The sequence below is a fragment of the Artemia franciscana genome, chromosome 2 (assembly GCF_032884065.1).
Source record: "Artemia franciscana chromosome 2, ASM3288406v1, whole genome shotgun sequence".
NCBI classification, from domain to species: Eukaryota; Metazoa; Arthropoda; class Branchiopoda; order Anostraca; family Artemiidae; genus Artemia; species Artemia franciscana.
This window is the reverse complement of record NC_088864.1, coordinates 65,974,171-65,994,700: the sequence shown is the minus strand read 5'-3', so window position 1 is coordinate 65,994,700 and position 20,530 is coordinate 65,974,171. Positions and strand designations below refer to the sequence as shown.

At 35.2% G+C, this 20,530-nt stretch overlaps 1 protein-coding gene across 2 annotated transcripts; it reads left to right on the top strand.

Annotated features, from left to right (window-relative positions):
* Positions 1-338: 338 nt before the first annotated feature.
* Positions 339-16,812, top strand: LOC136043966 (uncharacterized). Of its 2 annotated transcripts, none has more exons than XM_065729047.1 (2): positions 339-466; positions 15,180-16,812. In XM_065729047.1, the coding sequence occupies exon 2, from the start codon at positions 15,193-15,195 to the stop codon at positions 16,720-16,722; it is 1,530 nt and encodes a 509-aa protein (XP_065585119.1). In that variant the 5' UTR covers positions 339-466; positions 15,180-15,192; the 3' UTR covers positions 16,723-16,812. The 2 variants fall into 2 exon arrangements, with proteins under 2 accessions (XP_065585119.1, XP_065585120.1); XM_065729048.1 differs by lacking the exon at positions 339-466 and adding an exon at positions 7,739-7,808.
* Positions 16,813-20,530: the final 3,718 nt, after the last annotated feature.

Below are 20,530 nucleotides of genomic sequence, written 5' to 3'. Positions count from 1 at the left end.
GGTCAACAATCTTATCACAACGACTAGAAACGATCATCCTACTCGGCTGCAAAAGCATTGACGCTTTTCCCCCTCGCAGACAAAAACAGTGACATCTTTTTTCTATCAGCTTTTGCGAAATTCAAAGATCTTGCCTTTTTAATGTCAGCGTGTATGCCTGGTGTGGTATCTATATTCATTGGTAAGTAAATTTAAGTTGTACAAAAACCTTTATTGTAAGCATTTATAGCAATTATCTTTTAATTATGAATCGGATAATTTTTTAATATGACCGACTAACTGAGAGACGGGTTGTATGAAAATAGAATTTGGGTCAAAATTCTGTTTCAGTAGCGATTCAAGCCCAAGGCTGTCGCCTCAATGAAAAGCATTAATTTGTCAGTGTATCACCAACAGAGAAGCAACATGGATATATTTATTGGTTAAATCCTACGATGAAATAAGTATGATACTATCACAAAGTCAGGTAAAATATTTTTCAATTTTTCCAACAAAAATAGCAATGATGAACCGTTGGCAAAATATTGGGTAAATTTATGGCAGTTCGTATTATTGAATTAGGCTACTATAAAAGTGAACATACCACTCGATGCCTTTTTTATGTTCTTTACGAATATAATAATTGCTTCTATTGCAAATTCAAATTTAAGCACTTTTTGAGCTCTTAGAAATGACGAATTTTCAATTAAAGTACAGGTTATAGGTTGTTTTCCGACAATATAATAGTTCATTTTCTCAGCGCTGTATTCTAGGTCGTTTTCGACAAAATAATACTACATTTTCTTAGTGCCAAAATTATTTATAATGAGATTAGGTTATGCTAGGTTAGTTTAGGTTATGTCAAAAAGTGCTTAAATTTGAATTTGCAATAGAACCGATCATTATATTCGTAAAAATCTTAAAAAAGGCATCGAATGGTACATTCACTTTATTAGTAAGTCAATAATATGAACTGTCATAAATTTACCAAACATTAGCGATTATTCTTCCTTTTCATCTGTTTAAAGCCTCTGATTTCATCATAAGCCTATTCGAAAAAAAATCAAAGGTTTTGTGGAAATTCTTGGCGAGGGGCTTTTTGCTGTTGGGGTGATTTAGAAGCTGAGTTAAACTACTTGAGCAGTTAAGTCAGTCAAATGATATTACCAAGAACCGACATAGAGAAGGCAAACATTAAATTTGACAGCATTAAATAGTCTGGACATATCACTCTTATATAAAGATTCCAAGTTATTAGACTTATAAGACTCCAAAATACTTCATGCTCATAATATGCAGAAATATTGTAGTTACCACAATTTTAACGTGCTTCCACTACTCCCCCCCCCTTATGTGTAAACATATAGCTCAAATCATATAGGATACATCCCATTTGTTTTCCGTTTTGTAATCTCGTCAGGGTTGGTTCAAATTTCAGATACATGAGTCGAAACAAGAGTGATCCATGGCAAAATGCATGGAAAATATATATTACAGCCCAGACGTATCCCAACCTCAAGTATTTATTTTTTTTCTGTTCAAGTGATCTGACAATTTGACGTTATAAGAGTACATAGGTACTTTTAAGACATTTCTTCCCGAATTATTAATGGTGACCAAGTGGTTCATTCTGATGACCTACAAAAAACCATGGCTAGGATCATCCTTCTTGGTCAGGTTATTAACTAGAAACAGCCAGCAAGTGACTTACTCTTAAAATAATTATTAAGTTGTTTTTAATTTATCATACGAAAATCGGAACTTATATCACATTGATTGTCCAACAGTCGAATTATCTGACTAAAATTCGCTTTTATGTCTATTTCTAAGTCAGAAACAGTTTGAATTTGACAGTTGATGCCTAAAATGTTCCGATTTTGAATGCATCAGTAAAATTAGCATTATCATACTTTTATTTAGTAACTGTTACTTAATGATGCAACTTTGTGGTTTGCGTGCACTCTGTGCAAATAAACCTGAATCTCATGACCCTACAATTGCAATTGAGCATTATATTTTTGCGTAAGCATAGGAACATCGCACGTCTTGTCTCTCCTATTTTGGCAAATGTTCATGATGAGACACTTTGGCTCCTTTTGTAATTAAATAATTAAAAAAACAAGGTTTATTCAGCTAAAAGTAAGGACCAATATTAGAGCTTAAACGAATAGAAATTATACCGTATATGAGGCGAGTTTTCCCTTCCTCAACCCTAGCTCTTTACGCCTAGGTCTTAAAATTTTTTTAAATGCTTCTCATTCAAATTCATCGCTTCTTCTGTTTCAGCAGTCTTTCGTAAAGAATTGTGACAAAAAGTTAGACTTTGGAGTAAAAAGCGAAGGTTGAAGAAGGGACAACCCCCGTCAAATACGGAATAAATTATGTTCGATTTAAACATTGATGTTGCTCCTTACTTTCAGTTGAAAAAAAGCTTGTTTTTTCTTTATTTTTTGACAGTTTTCCTAATTATGCCAGAAAATTGCCTTCTCCCCCCTTGTAAAATTTCTGCTGGAAATCACCCCCAGTATCTTTGCTCCTCACGGAAAACTCTCCCCGTGGAAAATCACAACCCCCGCATAAAATTCCCGCGGCAAAAAAAAATTCCTGTATATTTCCCCATGATAAATGTCGTAGCTTATGTAAACAATGTGCAAATTGTTCAAGTTAGAGCCATCTCCCTTGGAGCTGTGGGGGGGTTATACAATTCCCAAAGACATAGTTTTTGGTCAACCAAGTGTCCATCTCAAAATTTTGATTTGATGTCTTTGGTGGACTTTCCCAATATGCTGCGTATGATGGTGGAATCAAACAGTTCGTGGTAACGAACTGTAGTAAGGAGCGATCCGGCTCAATAGTAACCAAAACTCTAAAAAATTGAATTTTTGATATAAATAGCTACATCAAAAGAATCGCATTTTAATGCTGATTTTAAATATATAAGTTTCATCAAGTTTAGTCTTAGCCATCAAAAGTTACGAGCCTGAGAAAATTTGCCTTATTTAGGAAAATAGGGGGGAAACACCCCCTAAAAGTCGTAGGATCTTAACGAAAATGACACCATCAGATTCAGCGTATCAGAGAACCCTACTGTAGAAGTTTCAAGCTCCTATCTACAAAAATGTGGAATTTTGCATTTTTTGCCAGAAGACAAATCACGGGTGCGTGTTTATTTGTTTGTTTTTTTGTTTTTTTTCCCAGGGGTCATCGTATCGACCAAGTGGTCCTAGAATGTCGCAAGAGGGCTCATTCTAACGGAAATGAAAAGTTCTAGTGCCCTTTTTAAGTGACCAAAAATATTGGAGGGCATCTAGGCCCCCTCCCACGCTCATTTTTTTCCCAAAGTCAACGGATCAAAATTTTGAGATAGCCATTTTGTTTGGCATAGTCGAAAATCTTAATAACTATGTTTTTGGGGATGACTTACTCCCCCACAGTCCCTGGGGGAGGGGTTGCAAGTTACAAACTTCAACCAGTGTTTACATATAATAATGGTTATTGGGAAGTGTACAGACGTTTTCAGGGAGATTTTTTTGGTTTTGGGGGTAGGGTTGAGGGAGGGGGCTATGTGGGAGGATTTTTCCTTGGAGAAATATGCCATGGGGGAAAAGAATTCAATGAAAAGGGCGCAGGATTTTCTAGCATTACTATAAAAAAAAAACAATGAAAAAATAAACATGAAAACGTTTTTTCAAATGAAAGTCAGGAATAGCATTGAAATTTAAAACAAACAGAGATTATTACGCATATGAAGGGTTCTAAAAATACTTTAGCATAAAGAGCGAGGTATTAAGGAGGAGATATATACCTCGCTCTTTATGCTAAAATATTTTTAGTGATTTCAACTATTTATTCTACGGCCTATTTGATTCAGGGGTCATTCTTAAAGAATTGGAACAAAACTTACGATTTAGTGTAAAGAGCGAGGTATTGACGAGGGTACAAACCCCCTCGTACACATAATACAAATATAAGAATATAAAAGTTTGTTACGTAAGTTAATTCTTAAGTTACGTATATTTTTTACTAATAAAAACGTTCGTTGAATATTAAAAGTTCTAGTAGCCTTTTTAAGTAACCGAAAAATTGGAGGGCAGCTAGGCCTCCTTCCCCACCCCTTATTTCTCAAAATCGTCCGATCAAAACTAAGAGAAAGCCATTTAGCCAAAAAAAAATTAATATACTAATTTCATTTCAATAATTTATGTGCGGAGAGCCAAAATCAAACATGCATTAATTCAAAAACGTTCAGAAATTAAATAAAAAAAACTAGTTTTTTTAACTGAAAGTAAGGAGCGACATTAAAACTTAAAACGAACAGAAATTACTCCGTAAATGAAATGGGTTGTCCCCTCCGCAGTCCCACGCTCTTTACGCTAAAGTTTTTAGTTGTTTTAAAAAGTAGAATTGTGGCAAAAAGTCAAACTTTAGCGTAAAGAGCAAGGGACTGCGGAGGGGACAACCCATTTCATATACGGAGTAATTTCTGTTCGTTTTAAGTTTTAATGTCGCTCCTTACTTTCAGTTAAAAAAACTAGTTTTTTTTTATTTAATTTTCATTAAGATCACTTGACTTCGTAGGGAAATTAAATAAAAAAAACAAGTTTTTTTTAACTGAAAGTAAGGAGCGACATTAAAACTTAAAACGACCAGAAATTACTTCGTATATGAAAGAGGCTGCTTCCTCATCAACGCCCCGCTCTTTACGCTAAAGTTTGACTCTTTCTCTCAATTCTTCTTTTTAAAACAGTAAAAAACTTTAGCGTAAAGAGCGGGGCGTTGATGAGGAAGCAGCCTCTTTCATATACGAAGTAATTTCTGGTCGTTTTAAGTTTTAATGTCGCTCCTTACTTTCAGTTAAAAAAACTTGTTTTTTTTTATTTAATTTCTGAACGTTTTTGAATCAATGCATGTTTTGATTTTGGCTCTCCGCAGAGGAATAATTAAAACAAAATTTGCATTTTTTTTGGCTAAATGGCTTTCTCATAATTTTGATCAAATGATTTTGAGAAAAAAAGAGCGGGGGAGGAAGCCTAGTTGCCCTCCGATTTTTTGGTTAATTAAAAAGGCAACTAGAATTTTTAATTTTTTACGAATATTTTTATTAGTAAAAGATTTACGTAACTTATAAATTAGCTTACGTAAAGAACTTTTGTATTCTCATATTTTTATTACATATATGAGGGGGCTCGCCCCCTTGTCAGATCCTCGCTCTTTACACTAAAGCTTAAATTTTGTCCCAATTCATTAAGAATGACCCCAGAATCACAAAAGCCGTAGAATAAATAGTTGAAATTACTAAAAATACTTTAGCGTAAAGAGCGAGGTATTAGGAGGAGGTGAGCCCCTCAAATGGGTAATAATTTCTGTTTGTTTTTAGTTTTAATACTGCTCCTTACTTCCAGCTGAAAGAACTTTTTCATATTTATTTTTTCATTGTTTTTTTTTAAATAATGCTAGTAAATCCTGCGCTCCCTTCATGGAGATTTTCTTCAACCATGACAAATTATCGATGGAAAGTTCCCCCAGCATATCCCCCTCTTCTCAACCCCTCCCCCAACCAAAAAAATCCTCCTGAAAACGCCTGTACACTTCCCAATAACCATTGCTATATGTAAGCACTGGTCAAAGTTTGTAACTTGTTGCCCCTCCCACGGGAACTGTGGGCGAGTAAGTCGTCCCCAAAGATATAGTTATAAGGTTCTTCGACTACGTTGAATAAAATGGCTATCTCAGAATTTTGATCCGTTGACTTTGGGAAAATAATTAGCGTGGGAGGGGGCCTAGGTGCCCTCCAATTTTTTTGGTCACTTAAAAAGGGCACTAGAACTTTTCATTTCCGTTAGAATGAGCCCTCTTGCAACATTCTAGGTTAACTGGGTCGATACGATCACCCCTGGGAAAAAAACAACAAAAAAACAAGAAAACAAAAAAACAAATAAACACGCATCCGTGATCTGCCTTCTGGCAAAAAATACAAAATTCCACATTTTTGTAGATAGGAGCTTGAAACTTCTACAGTAGGGTCCTCTGATACGCTGAACCTGATGGTGTGATTTTCGTCAAGATTCTATAACTTCTAGGGGGCGTTTCCCCCTATTTTCTAAAATAAAGCAAATTTTCTCAGGCTCGTAACTTTTGATGGGTAAGATTAAATTTGATGAAACTTATATATTCAAAATCAGCATTAAAATGCGATTCTTTTGATGTAGGTATTGGTATCAAAATTCCATTTTTTAGAGTTTTGGTTACTATTGAGCCGGGTCGCTCCTTACTACAGTTCGTTACCACGAACTGTTTGATTTCTCCCCTTTTCGAACATCAAATCGAGCTGGAAGTGTTTTCCAGCTCGTAGCTTTTGACGGGTAGCATTAAACTTACTGAATTCGATAGGTTTGGAATCGTAATAAAAAACCAATTCTTTTGATGTATCGATTGTTATCAAAATTCAGTGTTTTAGTTTCGGCTATTATTGAGCCGCCTCGCTCCTTATATACATTTGTTTACAACGAACTGTTTGACAAATGTCATTTTTCAGGTTTACAATTTATCTTTTTTCATTTGCGATAAAGAGATGGTATAGAAGAAAGAGGCACAGTAGCCTCCAGCATTTGTGCAATGTAAAGGAACCTAGACAGTTTCCCACCTCATATTTTAATATTTCAATTTTTGGAATGTCCTGCTATATTTTTCATGTTAATTTTTATCTGGTTTTGAATTCCTAAATTGGAAAATTATAGAATAGGTAGTTAGTGTGAATGCAAACGAGGGACCGCCTCAGAAATCATGGGTGAAAAGCTTGGCAAAAGTGTGCCAGCCGTGGTGGAACTTCGCCATGTGTGGCGGAACTGTGCCATAAAGGTGGCACTCCATAAACTTGGCGAAAGTATGCCAACCGTGTTGGAACTGTGCCATGTGTGGCGGAGCTGTGTCGTAAAGGTGGCACTTCATAAACTTGGCGAAATTATGCCAACTGTGTTGGAACTCTTCCATGTGTGGCGGAACTGTGCCATAAAAGTGCCACTCCAAGATGCACACCAGGTGGTGGAAAGTGGGAAACCTTTGCAGCGCAAGTAAGATGTATATAGGGAATAGAGGTTGTAAAAAGAAGTAAAAAACATCAGACTGAAAAAATACACCCGATGTGCACATAAATACAAAAAATCTGTGCATAGGATAAATAAAATTATCCATAAAATGGCTTTATGCATTATAAAATCTATGTCTTTAGCGTAAAAACAGTTTTAGAATCGCTCCCACTAGTGTCTTAGAAATATCATTGGTCCCTAGTATGGATTAAACCTTTTATGACTTGTACACTCTGGATCGGTCTCTGGCATTGGGTCCTCCTAAATTCCACACTATCCATGGTATCTTTCATAACTTCCAATAGTTCCCCCTTAAGTCACTTCACATTTGCCATTACGCCGAACAAGTTTTCTCCTCCCTTCTTCCCACCAAATGCATCCCCTCAGAAAAGAAAACCTCGTACGAGTAAATAATCTAGTTTGATGCCTTATTTAATGGTTTGAAAATGTCAATATGACAATTAATTCGTAGATTATGCATTACTGAATACGATAACTTAAGATTTTCAATTATTTGGTCGTTACAGACCTTACAAATTCCCACTTAAATGCAACCTAATGAGGCAAAAGTGCATTATTTTGGTTAGAGTTGTAAGCATCTATTAACCTTTTACTATCCAATGACTTGAAGGATTGGCACAATAAACAACTTTCTCTTTTTACTGACGGATCATCATTAGTTTCGCTTAAGAAGTCGGATTTGGTGTGATAAATAGGACTGGATAATATTTGAAGAATATCAAAGTACGTAAATTTGTATGGGCAAATTGCTGTGGGGAAAAGCAAAATCAGCTCAGGTCAAATGCAGCTTCCTATGCAGCTGTTTGAGACCTTATTTTGATCTTTGCAAGCTTTTTAGCAAAAATAGAAAGTTTTTTGTAAGCTGAATAGCAAAAATTACTAACACTGAGTTTTTTTCTTTATTTCTGAAGTCTTTTTTTTATTTAGCTCAAAGCAATAGAGTAGATTCCATAATTTCCCCAAAACTGAGATGTCTTTAAAATTATCTGGTGGGTCTTCATTCGCTGGTCACTACTTACGAAAGCTTTCTCATGACATTTTTGGTCAAATTGACCAGACTGAGAGAGAAACAGCTCATCAACCAGTGACGGATGAACTGTTTCTCTCTCAGTCTTGTCAGTTGGTCATCTGACGGACCGTTACCACGCTTTTTCATAAAAAAATGAAGTTTTGCATTTGTATAGACAAACGACTAACTTTTGTCTGTCGGACGACGCTTTAAAATTTGCCACTGTAATTTATTATCAAGATCACACTTTGCTGGGAATGTTTATCCCTTTTCATAGTAAAGGTAATATACATTACCTCTGCTATAATCCTTTTAAAATTCTGAAAACATCTTGTTTAATAAATTTTAAATATGCATCTCTAAATTTTACATTTTTGGAATCAAAACAATGAGTACCGTATAAAAAATTAGTGAATCAAATTAGGTTTACTGACCACACCTCTACGGAGAAACCCCCTCACCATGGATATATAATCTGGAAATTCGATTCCGCTGAAACTTTACCCGGACAATGACTCTTAACCACTCTGTGCCTAAAATTGAGACAGAAAGGTGAAAATAAGACATATAAAAAGAATTTTGTGTAAGAATTCTGACAAATTCTCGCGGTGTATAATTTCCCCTGACAAGTTCAATCCCTGGAAACTTTCCTCCCCATGGAAAACTCCTCCGCAGAAAAAATCCCAGCAGAAAATCTCCCCCAACCCGAAAATGTATGCACGCACCCCAATAACAAATACTATGCGTAAATAATGGGCAATTTTTATAACTTAAAGACCTTTCCCCTGGGGCTTGGGGGGCCATGTTATACCCAAAGCTCAGTTATTGGGCCTTTCAACTATGATGAACAAAATGGCTGTCTCAAAATTTTGATCGGACGATTTTTAGGAAAAAAGTGATTAGGGAGGTGGCGTAGTTGCCCTCCAATTTTTGGTCACTTAAAAAGAGCACTAAAACTGTTAATTTTTGTTTGAATGAACCCTCTTCCGACATTCTAGGATCTTTGGGTTGATAAGACCACCCATGGAAACAAATACGCATGCGTGATTTTTCTTCTGGCAAAAAATACAAAATTCCACATTTTTGCGCATAGGATCTTGAAACCTATACCGTAGGGTTCACTAATACGCTGAATCTGATGGTGTGATTTTAATTAAGATCACTTGATTTTTAGGGGGCTTTTTCCCCTTTTTTTAAAAAATCAGGAAAAAAAATTTCAGACTTGTAACCTTTGATGGGTAAGACTAAACTTAATAAAATTTATACATTTGAGATCCGCATAAAAAGCCAATTCTTTTAATAAATCTATCGGTATCCAAATTGGTTTTAGCAAAAAACATTTTTTAGAGTTTTGGTTACTATTGAACCGGGTCGCTCCTTGCTTACAGTTCGTTACCACGAATTATTTGAACCACAATTTTCTCAGATTTTTCTGTTGGTTGTTATTACATATATGAGGGAGTTGTCCCCTCCTCAGTACCTCGCTCTATGCGCTAACGTATTTGTGAACTTTTAAAAAGCTTATTATTCTAATTATACGGTCCTTGTGTGTCAGGAGTCATTCTTAAATAATTGGGAAAAAAAGTAAAACATTAGCCTAAGGAGTGAGGCACTGAGAAGAAGGCAACCCCATTTTATACGTAATAATTTTTGTTCGTTTTAAGTTATAACGTTGTTTCTTACTTTCAGTGGGGAAAAAAATTGTTTCTTTGTTATTTAATAACAACCACAAGCCGAAGATATTCAATATCTTTGGTTTATCATCACACAAAAATCAAAGTCAAGAAGCTACTTAAGATAATTTAAATGCTAAGATTGGCCGAAAAACAACCAAAGATTGGAAAAAATAATCAAAGATTGGAAGAAACTCCCTCATATATGCAATATGAGGGACTTCTTCCCCTCGTTAATGCCTCGCTCTTTGCACTAAAGTTCAAATTTCGTTCTAATCCTTTAAGAATGCCCCCTGAATCCCGAAAGGCATTCAATTAGAATAAATAGCTCTTTTGAAATTGCTAAAAATACTTTAGCATAAAGAGTAAGGTATTGACGAGGGGGTGTATCCCCTCATATATGTAATAATTCCTGTTCGTTTTAAGTTTTAATGTTGCTCCTTTTTCCAGTTGAAAAACTTGTTTTTTTCTAATTTAATTTCTTTTTTTTAAATAACGCTGGGAAATTCAGCGCCCCTTCTCGGAAATTCTCCCCCCACGAAACCATCTCCCCGACCCCCTCCCCTATCCACCAGAAAAAATCCCCCTGAAAATGTCTGTATGCTTTTCAATTGCCAATACTGTATGTAAACAATGGGCAAAGCTCATAACTTGTAGCCCTTTCCCCCAGGGACTGCGTGGGATAAAGTCGTCCTCAAAGACATAGTTATGAGGTTTTCGACAATGTTGAACAAAATGGCCATCTCAAAATTTTGATCCTGTGACTTTGGGAGAAAAGGAGCATGGGAAGGGGCCTAGTAGCTCTCCAATTTTTGGTCACTTATAAAGGGCACTATAACTATTAATTTCCGTTCAAATGAGTTCTCTTGTGACATTTTAGGACCGCTAGGTCGATGCGATCACCACTGACGAAAACAAAAAAACAAACAAATAAGAACGTATCTGTGACATTTCTTCTGACAAAAAAAAAATTACAAAAATCCACATTTTTGCAAATAGGAGCTTGAAACCTTTACAGTATGAGGAGCTTGAAACAACATCTCTGATACGGTGGACCTGATAAATTGATTTTTCATTAAGATTTTATGACTTTTAGGGGGAGTTTAACCCTTTTTTAAAATAAGGCAAATTTTCCCCGGTGCTTAACTTTTGATTGGTAGGACTGAACTTGATGAAACTTAAATACTTAAAAGTCAACACAAAAATCCAATTCTTTTGATGTATCTATTTGTATCAAAATTTCGTTTTTAAGAGTTTCGTTTTACTGACAGTTTGTTACCACGAACTGTTTGATACGTGTACCATTGCTAAAGCTCCCTTGTTTATAGCATTTCCAGGTATTTTAGTTAGTCACCTGCTTAACTTGATCAAGAATGCTCGGCAATATTGTGCAATATTTCATCAAACAGATCCTTTCTTTCGTATCTCCGTCGCCACAAGAACTCACATAAACAAAAGTCCAACAATGACCATTTGATCCCGCATTGTCAGGTTTTTATGCAGTTTTGTAACGGAGGCGCTACTCTGCCGTGTCGGTGCGATCCTTATGTAGACATTTCTTTTGCTTAATCCACGAATAAACGACAAAGAAAAAATAAATTTGTAAAACGAAAAAGATCTCTTAAAAAAAAGAAATTACCAGATACAATCGTGGGTATGACGCCCCTTCAATCCACTAAAGGCCAGATCATCATTTGCGCTTCCACTTAACATAATCTAGATGTATGATCATGCCTTCCATACGAAGTAGTCTGGAAAAAAGAAGCAAAATAATACAAGCCTCGTACATGACTCTTTACTAAGACAAAACTGGTGTGTTTTATCTAATGGAAAACTAACTATTCCTTAAAATCGTATTTTTCTTAAAATCAAAATCATAGAATAATGCAAGATTAAAGTGTCTTACCTTTTCTCTTGTGCCTCTGATACTATTTATATATTGTCCATCAGGTATTTGTTACCATGAACAAATAGATTAGATCATGAATGGATACGTATTTTACGTTCCCCACCTGACAAATTTGTTACAACATGGAATTGAGCTGCCAGAACCTAAAAAGCAGAGTGACATACCATTAGCAAGGTGGAGACTAAAGAGGAGAGTAAAACAGACAAAGCTAATAGTTCCTCACTTGTTCTATACTTCCCCCTGCTGACGACTTAATTATATAGCGATTTGAAAGGGAATAAATGTCATCGATTCAAGCTTTGAACTAACCAAAGGCTTGTTTAGCCAATTCTGTAAAAAAAGGAAGGAAAAAATGTAGACAATTCAAAAGATTCATTGCTGGTTCAAATATCAATTATATTAATTACAGGTGGTCAAAAACATTTATAGTTGGTATCTTGTCCTCTGTTTTAATTAAAGACCGCTGAATACATTTTTGGTATCAATATACTGGGAAACCATAAGCAGTGAAAGTTCTTCCAATGAATATTTAAAGTTTTTACTCACCAGTTCCTTAAAAATTCCCGCTAGAACTTTTCTGTGCGGTCATAGGAAAGCTATTGAAGTTGATTATCAGAAAGTAAAAAGGGATTAAGGATTTAAAGAATAACAATTTATGTTTGTTTGTTCAGTTTTTATGTTATATCTGGTGTGCGTGAAACTGACCCCCAAGCAACTAAACTCTTGTACCTGAAACCTTGTATATCTGAACCCAGGGGCAACTGAGCCACCGTGTAACTCAACCCCAGTGCAAATGAACCCTTATCAACTGAATCATCGTGTAACTAACATACAACTAAACCCCCAGTGCAACTCAATCGACGTTTCATTGAACCCTGCTCAACTAAACTCCGTAAAACTGAACCATCGAGCACCTCAGCCCCTGCTTAACTGAGCCCCGTTATAACTCAATCCCCATAGAACTGAACCCTAATGCAAATCAACCCTCCCTCAACTCAATATCCATGCAACTCAAACCTGTTCAGCTCAACTCTCACTCGAGTCAACCTCTGTGTAATTAAATCTTCGTGCAACTAAGCCCCTATTTATTTCAATCCCCATTCAACTCAGCCTCCATGCATTTTAACCCTCATTTAGCCAAATGCTCATTCAACTCAAACCCGTTTAATCCAAACCTGTCTCACTCAGCCCTCCTAAAATCAACAGTACCACTAGAAAATGTAATTCAGCCTATTTTGTCGGAGGTGACGAAAGCTGACTCGAACAGAATGGTTTTTATTTTTTGGTTTGATCTTTTGTGGTTTATGCACTAGTTACAAGACGATTCAGCTGCACGGGATTCAGTTTCATGGGGCTTTAGTTACAAGAGGTGTCAGTTACACGGGTTCAGATGCAAGGGGGTTCAGTTGCACGAGGTGTCAGATCCAGAAGGATTCCGTTTCAGGGGTTCGGTTGCCTGTGGTTCAATTACACTAGTTTTCAGTTGTCGTTATATCTAGCATCTAGTATAAACGTACAGAACTGTTATATATAGTCACCTGAAACTGTTTATAGTAGGAAATCAGGCGCATTTTTGCTGATCAAATTGGTGCATATAGTCGATAATTGGCTAATTTGAGAACTTCCTTTTTAACGAAAATGCTCAGTAACAATCCAATATCCTGATAAGTTTCCTCCGGGTAGGCTTGATATCCCCACCCAAAATCATGAGATTTACAGTTCGTTCTATACTTTGTTATGTTGTCCGTATTATTCATCCATTTTTGGGCTTTTCCAAGTTGTGTTCCCCTTCCAACAAAAATCCCATCCATGTGGCAGACAGACATTGACGCCAGATCAAAGCAATTTCTGCATATTAGACTTTTTCTACAAACTAATACGAAAAACTCTCCGAAAGAGAAGTTTTTCAAAAAAAAAGAAGAAAATCAAATATTGAAACTTAAGACATGCAGAAATAAATGATAAACAAAAAAATAAATATAACTCAAATCGAACAGAAATTAAATTAGATAAACTCATGAAACATAAGGATAACATAACATTATACTGATAGAGTGAATAAACAAATTCAAATTTCTTTCCATATGAAGTGGCTCTGGGGAAAAATGTATTGAAGACTAATGGATATTTACACAGGCAAAGCTAGAGCAATGCCTCTGATACATATTTGACAAATCAATTTAATTAAAAATAATAATATGTTTTAATGTCTGCTTCGTAAATGAAAATAAGAAGCACCACCACATGCAAAGCACGCACGTGCGGAAAGGAGAAATTCTGGAACAACACCCCTCCCCCCTTACCGACTCATTTGTATGTATATATATGACAAGTAATTGAGGAGGGGAGGATGTTGAGGGGTCTTAAACTGTGATCCTACATAACAGATTCCTTTAGAAGTGTTTGCCACATTGCAAGTTCAAAAGTTTATATGAAATTGCAGCGAAGACTCAAATTGATTCTGGTTCCTGCAATTGGCAAAACACTAGAACTTGAGGGAACAATTAAATTGAATCACAATCGATCCCAGCCCATATTTCTTCTGTTTTTTGGAGGGGGAATGTAAAATCTAAAAAGTGCATTTAGGCCCAAATTTTAAAACTTCCATGAAACAAATCTAAAGGGGATATACCCTCTACTTTTCCTTTATTTGGACGAATATATTTTAGTTTAAGCGTGCAAAGTTGGTGTTAAAGGGCTGATATATTTGTTTTTATTGTAGGAATGGTTTTTTTTCAGGGGAATGATTACTAAGCTGGAAAATTTTTCTCGTCATTTTAACAACTGTGGCCGTGAATTTTTCTCATTTAAATCATTTATTTATAGATATAAACAAAAATATAATCCAATAATCTAGCGCTTCGACAATGAAGGAAATTATATCTTTATGGCTAGACCATGCTTCTCCAAAATTAGCCTAACCGTACTTTACATGTTTAATCAACCACGTGTCCTCAGCTAAAAAAAAAAAAAGAAGAAAGCTGCGCTAGAAAAAAATGAAAAACGATTAAAGAGACTGAAGAGGAAACAATTTAAGAAGATAAAAATCAATAAAAAAACAGAGATTTAAGACATTTTAAAAATGCTTTTAGAAATAAAATAAAATCGGATTTGAGCATACAACTCCTTTTGTCCAGTTTCTAGAACGTTAATAGAACGAAACAGTGTTATAACTATGAAATAAGATAAAACTAAACAAAAAAAATAACTAGAAAAAAAAACATATGGGAAAATCATCCACTTATTAGTGTTGACATATTGTATTCTTCCTATCTTTTGATTTTTTGTTGATATCCAGCTGATTATTCATGTCTTTCATGATGTTTAAGGTTGGATTAAGACCCCTAGAGAACTGGCATCCTCTTTCAAGTAATATTCGAATTCAGATTATTGCCTAAAACTGCACTTTTATGTTTTCAACTCTTTCCTGTAAATTCAGATCTGTTGGTGGCTATATTTAAGTAAATCATTGATTAATTTTAATAAAGCTTCTTTTTTTGTAGGTTTTGTGGTGAAATGATTGGGGCCTTAGCCATATGGCCCTGTAAAGCTCTACTTTTCCTAGTTGTATTGGTACAAGAACGGTCAGTAAATGGAATTTTGGAATTCAATGGGCGATCGTTCTCCCCTCCAAAATTTGTAGAAAAGGGGAACTGGATTCCTAGCTCCCTGCTGACTTTTTCAGAACACTGGATATCAAACTCGGATGCCGACGATACATTTCAATCTGGATCGGATTCAAGTGAAACCATAAATTTCCAAAGTTCTGCACCAAAAGGGGCTTTGGTTTCACGAACTGACGCGCCCAGTAATCCTTCTGAAGGTGAAATAGAGACTGCAACATGGTATGTTAAAATAGACAATCTGAAAAACCATAGGTTTGAAACTTCAAATTTAGAACCACCACAAGATAGTAGCACCGTCTATGCACAAATAACTGAAAACCCTTCTTTGCCTCAAAATGTGTTATATAATAACTCAATGATCTCCCAATATATTCCTGATGAATATGGGGAACTTAGAGAAGAATTAAAAGGGTACTATTTTGTGCCATCTGATGCATTAAAATCCAGCCCAGTTGGTGCGTCATTATTATTTGACAACCCACAAAAAATGCTGCTTGAAAAACCAAATGTTTATAATTATGAATATTACCAAAATTTTGGAACTAAGGAAGAGATGCCGAATACACCGAAGAGGAAAAATATCCCTCACTACCATGATCCAATTGTAGACCCCGATGGATACCAAAATAGTGGATATAAACCGTATCCACAGCAGCTTCCTATTTATATTCGACACAGAAAGCCTGTCAAGTCTGTTTCTTTCTATAAAAAACCGAAGAAACCAGTATTTAACCGAATGATGGATTTTCTCAATGGATTCCAGGATCGAAAAGCATCAAATCATCATAAAATAAAGGAGATTCAATCCCCAAATTACGAAAATTCGGTGGGGTTTCACAGAGAGGCGATCAATACTCAAAACCAATACACTGGCTCAGACACCCCTTATGAGCAATACGGCACAAGACAGCCAAACATTCCTACTCAGTTAAAAGATAAGCAGTCTACACTACAGTCTTATTTTGATCAGTCATCTTCAAGTGTCGGACAAATACGTTATAGAGATCCGACAAAGCAAGTGAAGAATACTCAGAAACCAAGTAGTTTAGTTGACAGGATGGTGGAGTCTGTCCACACTTACTTTCAGCGTGGCTATGCTGCGAAAAAACGGAAACCATACGAAAACCAAAAGATAGCAGACGGGAGCATAAGTACTGCGCCAATTGGGGGACTTGGATTAGCTGCTGCTATTGCAAGTGTAATTTGGTACGGCATATCAAAGGGCACAACACCTGTAGTTACAGCTAGAACTGAAGGACGTTTAGCAGATACAGATCTCTTGTTTAGGAATATAGATAACCTTGAAAACATTTTGGACGACGAAAAATTTATAGAAAAATATAGTAATAACAGCTCAACGTTTGCTGATATGGTTAAAGAGCTGGTAGTTTATTTAGCTAAAAAAGAGCAAAAGAAATAATGTAAAATAGTTAAAGTGCACATATATTTATTACTAATTTAATAAATCATTGACTATTTTAGTATTGAATATTAAATTTTTAAAGAAAAATAGATTCTAAACGTACTATGACAGTGTGTTAGATTTAGAGTCTTCAAATCAACGTATGATCGCCAATTCTGATTATCCTAATAGGATCCCCTACTAATGGATCTAATGGATCCCTTACTATGCCAAAACATACCGTGAAATCGATAACTAAACATACTTCATCTGATTCAAGACTAAGAAAATATACACAGACTATCCCATTTATCTTGACAACACTAAATAGCATAGGCCATGTAATAGCGTTGGCTAAGTACAAAGCATTATTCCCTCAATTTACTATTTCTTTTTCTCAGGTAAATTTCCTAGCGAAGGAGTGGTCGTAGAAACTTCTGATCATTCGATTGGAAGTTAAAAGTTTTAGCGTTCTTTTTAAGAGTTGAAAGAGCTTTCACTTTCCTATTATCCTCCTGTTCATTATGTATATATTCCTACAAATATACTATAATGGGAGGGTGGCCCGAAACAGACAACTTAGCCAGGTAGAGGTTATGTAAAAGGTCTCTTATTTTACCGACTTTTTTCATTTTAAATATAAAAGTAAAGATTATACCTGTAATTCCTAAACTTACTCTTATTACTGTTCTTATGAAGGCTTTTAAACAAATTGTTCCAAAACAACTCTATTCCTTTATTAAATACCATATTCATAGTTTTCCGCAACTTACTTGTAACTTTGTAACGACCATATTCCAAATTCTTATTTCTAACTTAGAATCCTTATTATCTTTAATCATTTTAGCACCATTTTTAACCCTTTTTCACAAATAAGCCTACCTTCACTTAAAAGCTATCAAAATATTCTTATTATTTTTTATATTATTTTCTATCAATATATCACCGATTAACAGACTCACAAAATGTTCTGCCCATTTCTCCTTAACACTTTGTTCACTAAATTAAATAAAAAAACTTGTATTTTAAATGAAAGTAAGGGGCAACATTAAAACTTAAAACGAACAGAAATTACTCGTATAGATAGATAGATAGATAGATAGATAAGTGTATTTCAAAAACCCGTGGGCCATATACACACAAAATATAAATAAATAACAGACAAGCAAGGAAATTAACAACAGTACGAACACGCACAAAAAAAAACAGAATTCGACGCAAAAAGTACCTAATCTAACTACAAAAGAAATTAATCATATAAAACTTTTTCTTCTTATTAAAGATTTTTCTATATATACTCCCACTCGAAATATTGTGGTTGGGTTACTATTTTGTAGAATACCCGGAAGCATCAAATTAATCCCATGCAAATAAATTTCCCGTAAATCCAAGAGCACCGGGCATTTCCGGAGAAAATGATCCAAGTCTTCATCATCATCTTTACAAAGAGGACAAAGATACCGCCTATCAGGACTAACTATCATTTTATTTTTGTCGAACGTTTTTTGCCTGTTCTGGATTGGAAGACAATTTGCCCTAAGCTGAATCCAACGACGTAGAATCATAGCCGGTAAATTAAGTTTAAAATAAACTTCCTCCCCAAAACTAGGTTTTGCCTGATTATAATGTTGTAGGGTTGTAGAATCAAGAACCAGCCCTTGCCAATGCTGAATTTCCTGACTCTCTAATATAAATCGTACCTGGCTTTCTAAATTTGCTGGTACATCGCGAGAGCAAAGACCATTATTCCATAAATAAGGCATTCCTACTTTTTCTAGTAATGATTTAATTTGGGATGGCCACGAGGTTTTTAAACCACATTTCAACATCTCTTCATATGCCACTCTTACTAGTCTATCTTCATTACTCTTAGTTAACTTCAACCAGAATCTAAGCATTAAAATATACCTACGTAGCTTTAAAGAAAACAGGCCCATATCACCTTTCAGAATCTGTGAATGAGTTGTCTGATGTAAACCAAACACTCTTTTATAATACTGGAGCTGAAGGGACTCCAGTTGCTGCACCGTTTCTCCACCCCATATCTCTGCTCCATATTCTATCACGGGTAAAATTTTTGTGTTAAATATTCTTTTATGCATTTTTAGGTTTTTGATCCCCATTATCGTCGGGTTTCTAAATATAGCTGACATGGCCACCCTACCTCTCTTAATTATTTCATCAACATGACTCCTTAGGCTTCCATTTTCCGATAAGATAAAGCCTAAATATTTTATTCTTTTACTTATAAATAGTTCCTTATTATTAAATTTAAACGTATATTTTTCATCGTCCCCAACCTTCCTTTTTTTTAAAATAACAACTTCGCTCTTTTCAGTATTCAGCCTTAACTTTTTTATATGCAAATATTCTTCTATGAGATTCAAAAGAGTCTGTAGATCTTGCGGTTTATTAGCCACCAAAGCAATATCATCTGCAAATAATAAGAGAGATAGTTTTTGAGTCCCTAGGCTAACTTTCGGAGCCCATCTATTCTCTAGAAAATTAACAACATCATTAATAAAAATATTAAACAACTTAGGTGAAAGGGTGCTGCCCTGTTTTACTCCCCGCTTAATATCAAAAAGCTTCGAAAACCTATTACCAACTTGAATGATTCCACTCACACAAGTATACATGCTCACTATCAATCTAACAAATGAATGGGGAAGGCCAATATTTAGCATGGCATCCTTCAATAACTCTCTGTCGACACTATCAAAAGCCTTATGGAGATCCAGAAATCCCACATAAAGACAAGTTTTACCCTTTCCATATTTATCTATTAATGCCTTTAAAATAAACACACTATCTGTCGTCCCATACCCTGTCCTGAAACCTCCTTGTTCCTCATGTATTAAATTATTTGTATTTAACCAATTGGAAAGCCTGGTATCTAATATTTTCTCCAAAACCTTACTTAAAGCAGGGACAAGTGCTATTAAACGATAATTTTCATGAGCCTTCGGGTTTCCTCTCTTAAAAAGTGGTATAAACAATGATGTCTTCCAAGCGCTTGGCCATTGCCCTGACCTTAACACCTTATTACAAAGAAGAACAATTATCGGTATCAAAATGGAAAGAAAATTCTTAAATAACAATTTTGGTATACCATCAACACCCGCAGCAGTACCACATTTTAACTTCTTAAATATTGACTTAATCTCTTGGCCATTCACATCACCCACTAAATCGTAATCATGTTCTCTCATTGGATAAATAACCATCTCTGGGGTATGCGCTACCTCCTGAAGATCTGCACAAACACCTTCTAAATTATTTAGGTAATCAGGCCATGAATCAGCTTCCGGAACAGCCTGGGTATTAACATTTCTCCTTCCACTATCATTCTTTATATAGCCCCAAAACTTTTTAAAATCTTTATTTCTAAAATCATCAGCGATATCCAGTTTCTTCTTATGCTCGTACTCTTTTTTTTTCTTTTTATTAAACTTTTATATTCTCTTCTTTTATCTTTATAATTAGCCAATTTTAGACTTTGATCTTCCACGCTATCAAATTCATTCAAACGATTTAATAAATATTTTGCTTCATCTTTCATTAACTTGCAATCCAAGTCAAAATATCCCTCATTCTTTTTTAATTTTTTAGTTAGGCCACATGATTCTGCACAACTGCCCATTATTTCATTTAACAGCATAATTACACTATGTGTATCTTTTTCATTGTCTTCTAACGCTTTCAAATTATTTTTTACATGCGAGTCCAATAGCTCCCTTCTAAATGCCTCAATATCTTTATCTGTTAAATCATTTCTAATTCGTTTTCCTAAACCTATTTTTCTGTAATCCGCATTATAGAAATT

Coding starts and splice junctions, on each gene's coding strand:
- LOC136043966 (XM_065729047.1), top strand. CDS start 15,193: ATGATTGGGGCCTTAGCCATATGGCCCTGTAAAGCTCTACTTTTCCTA.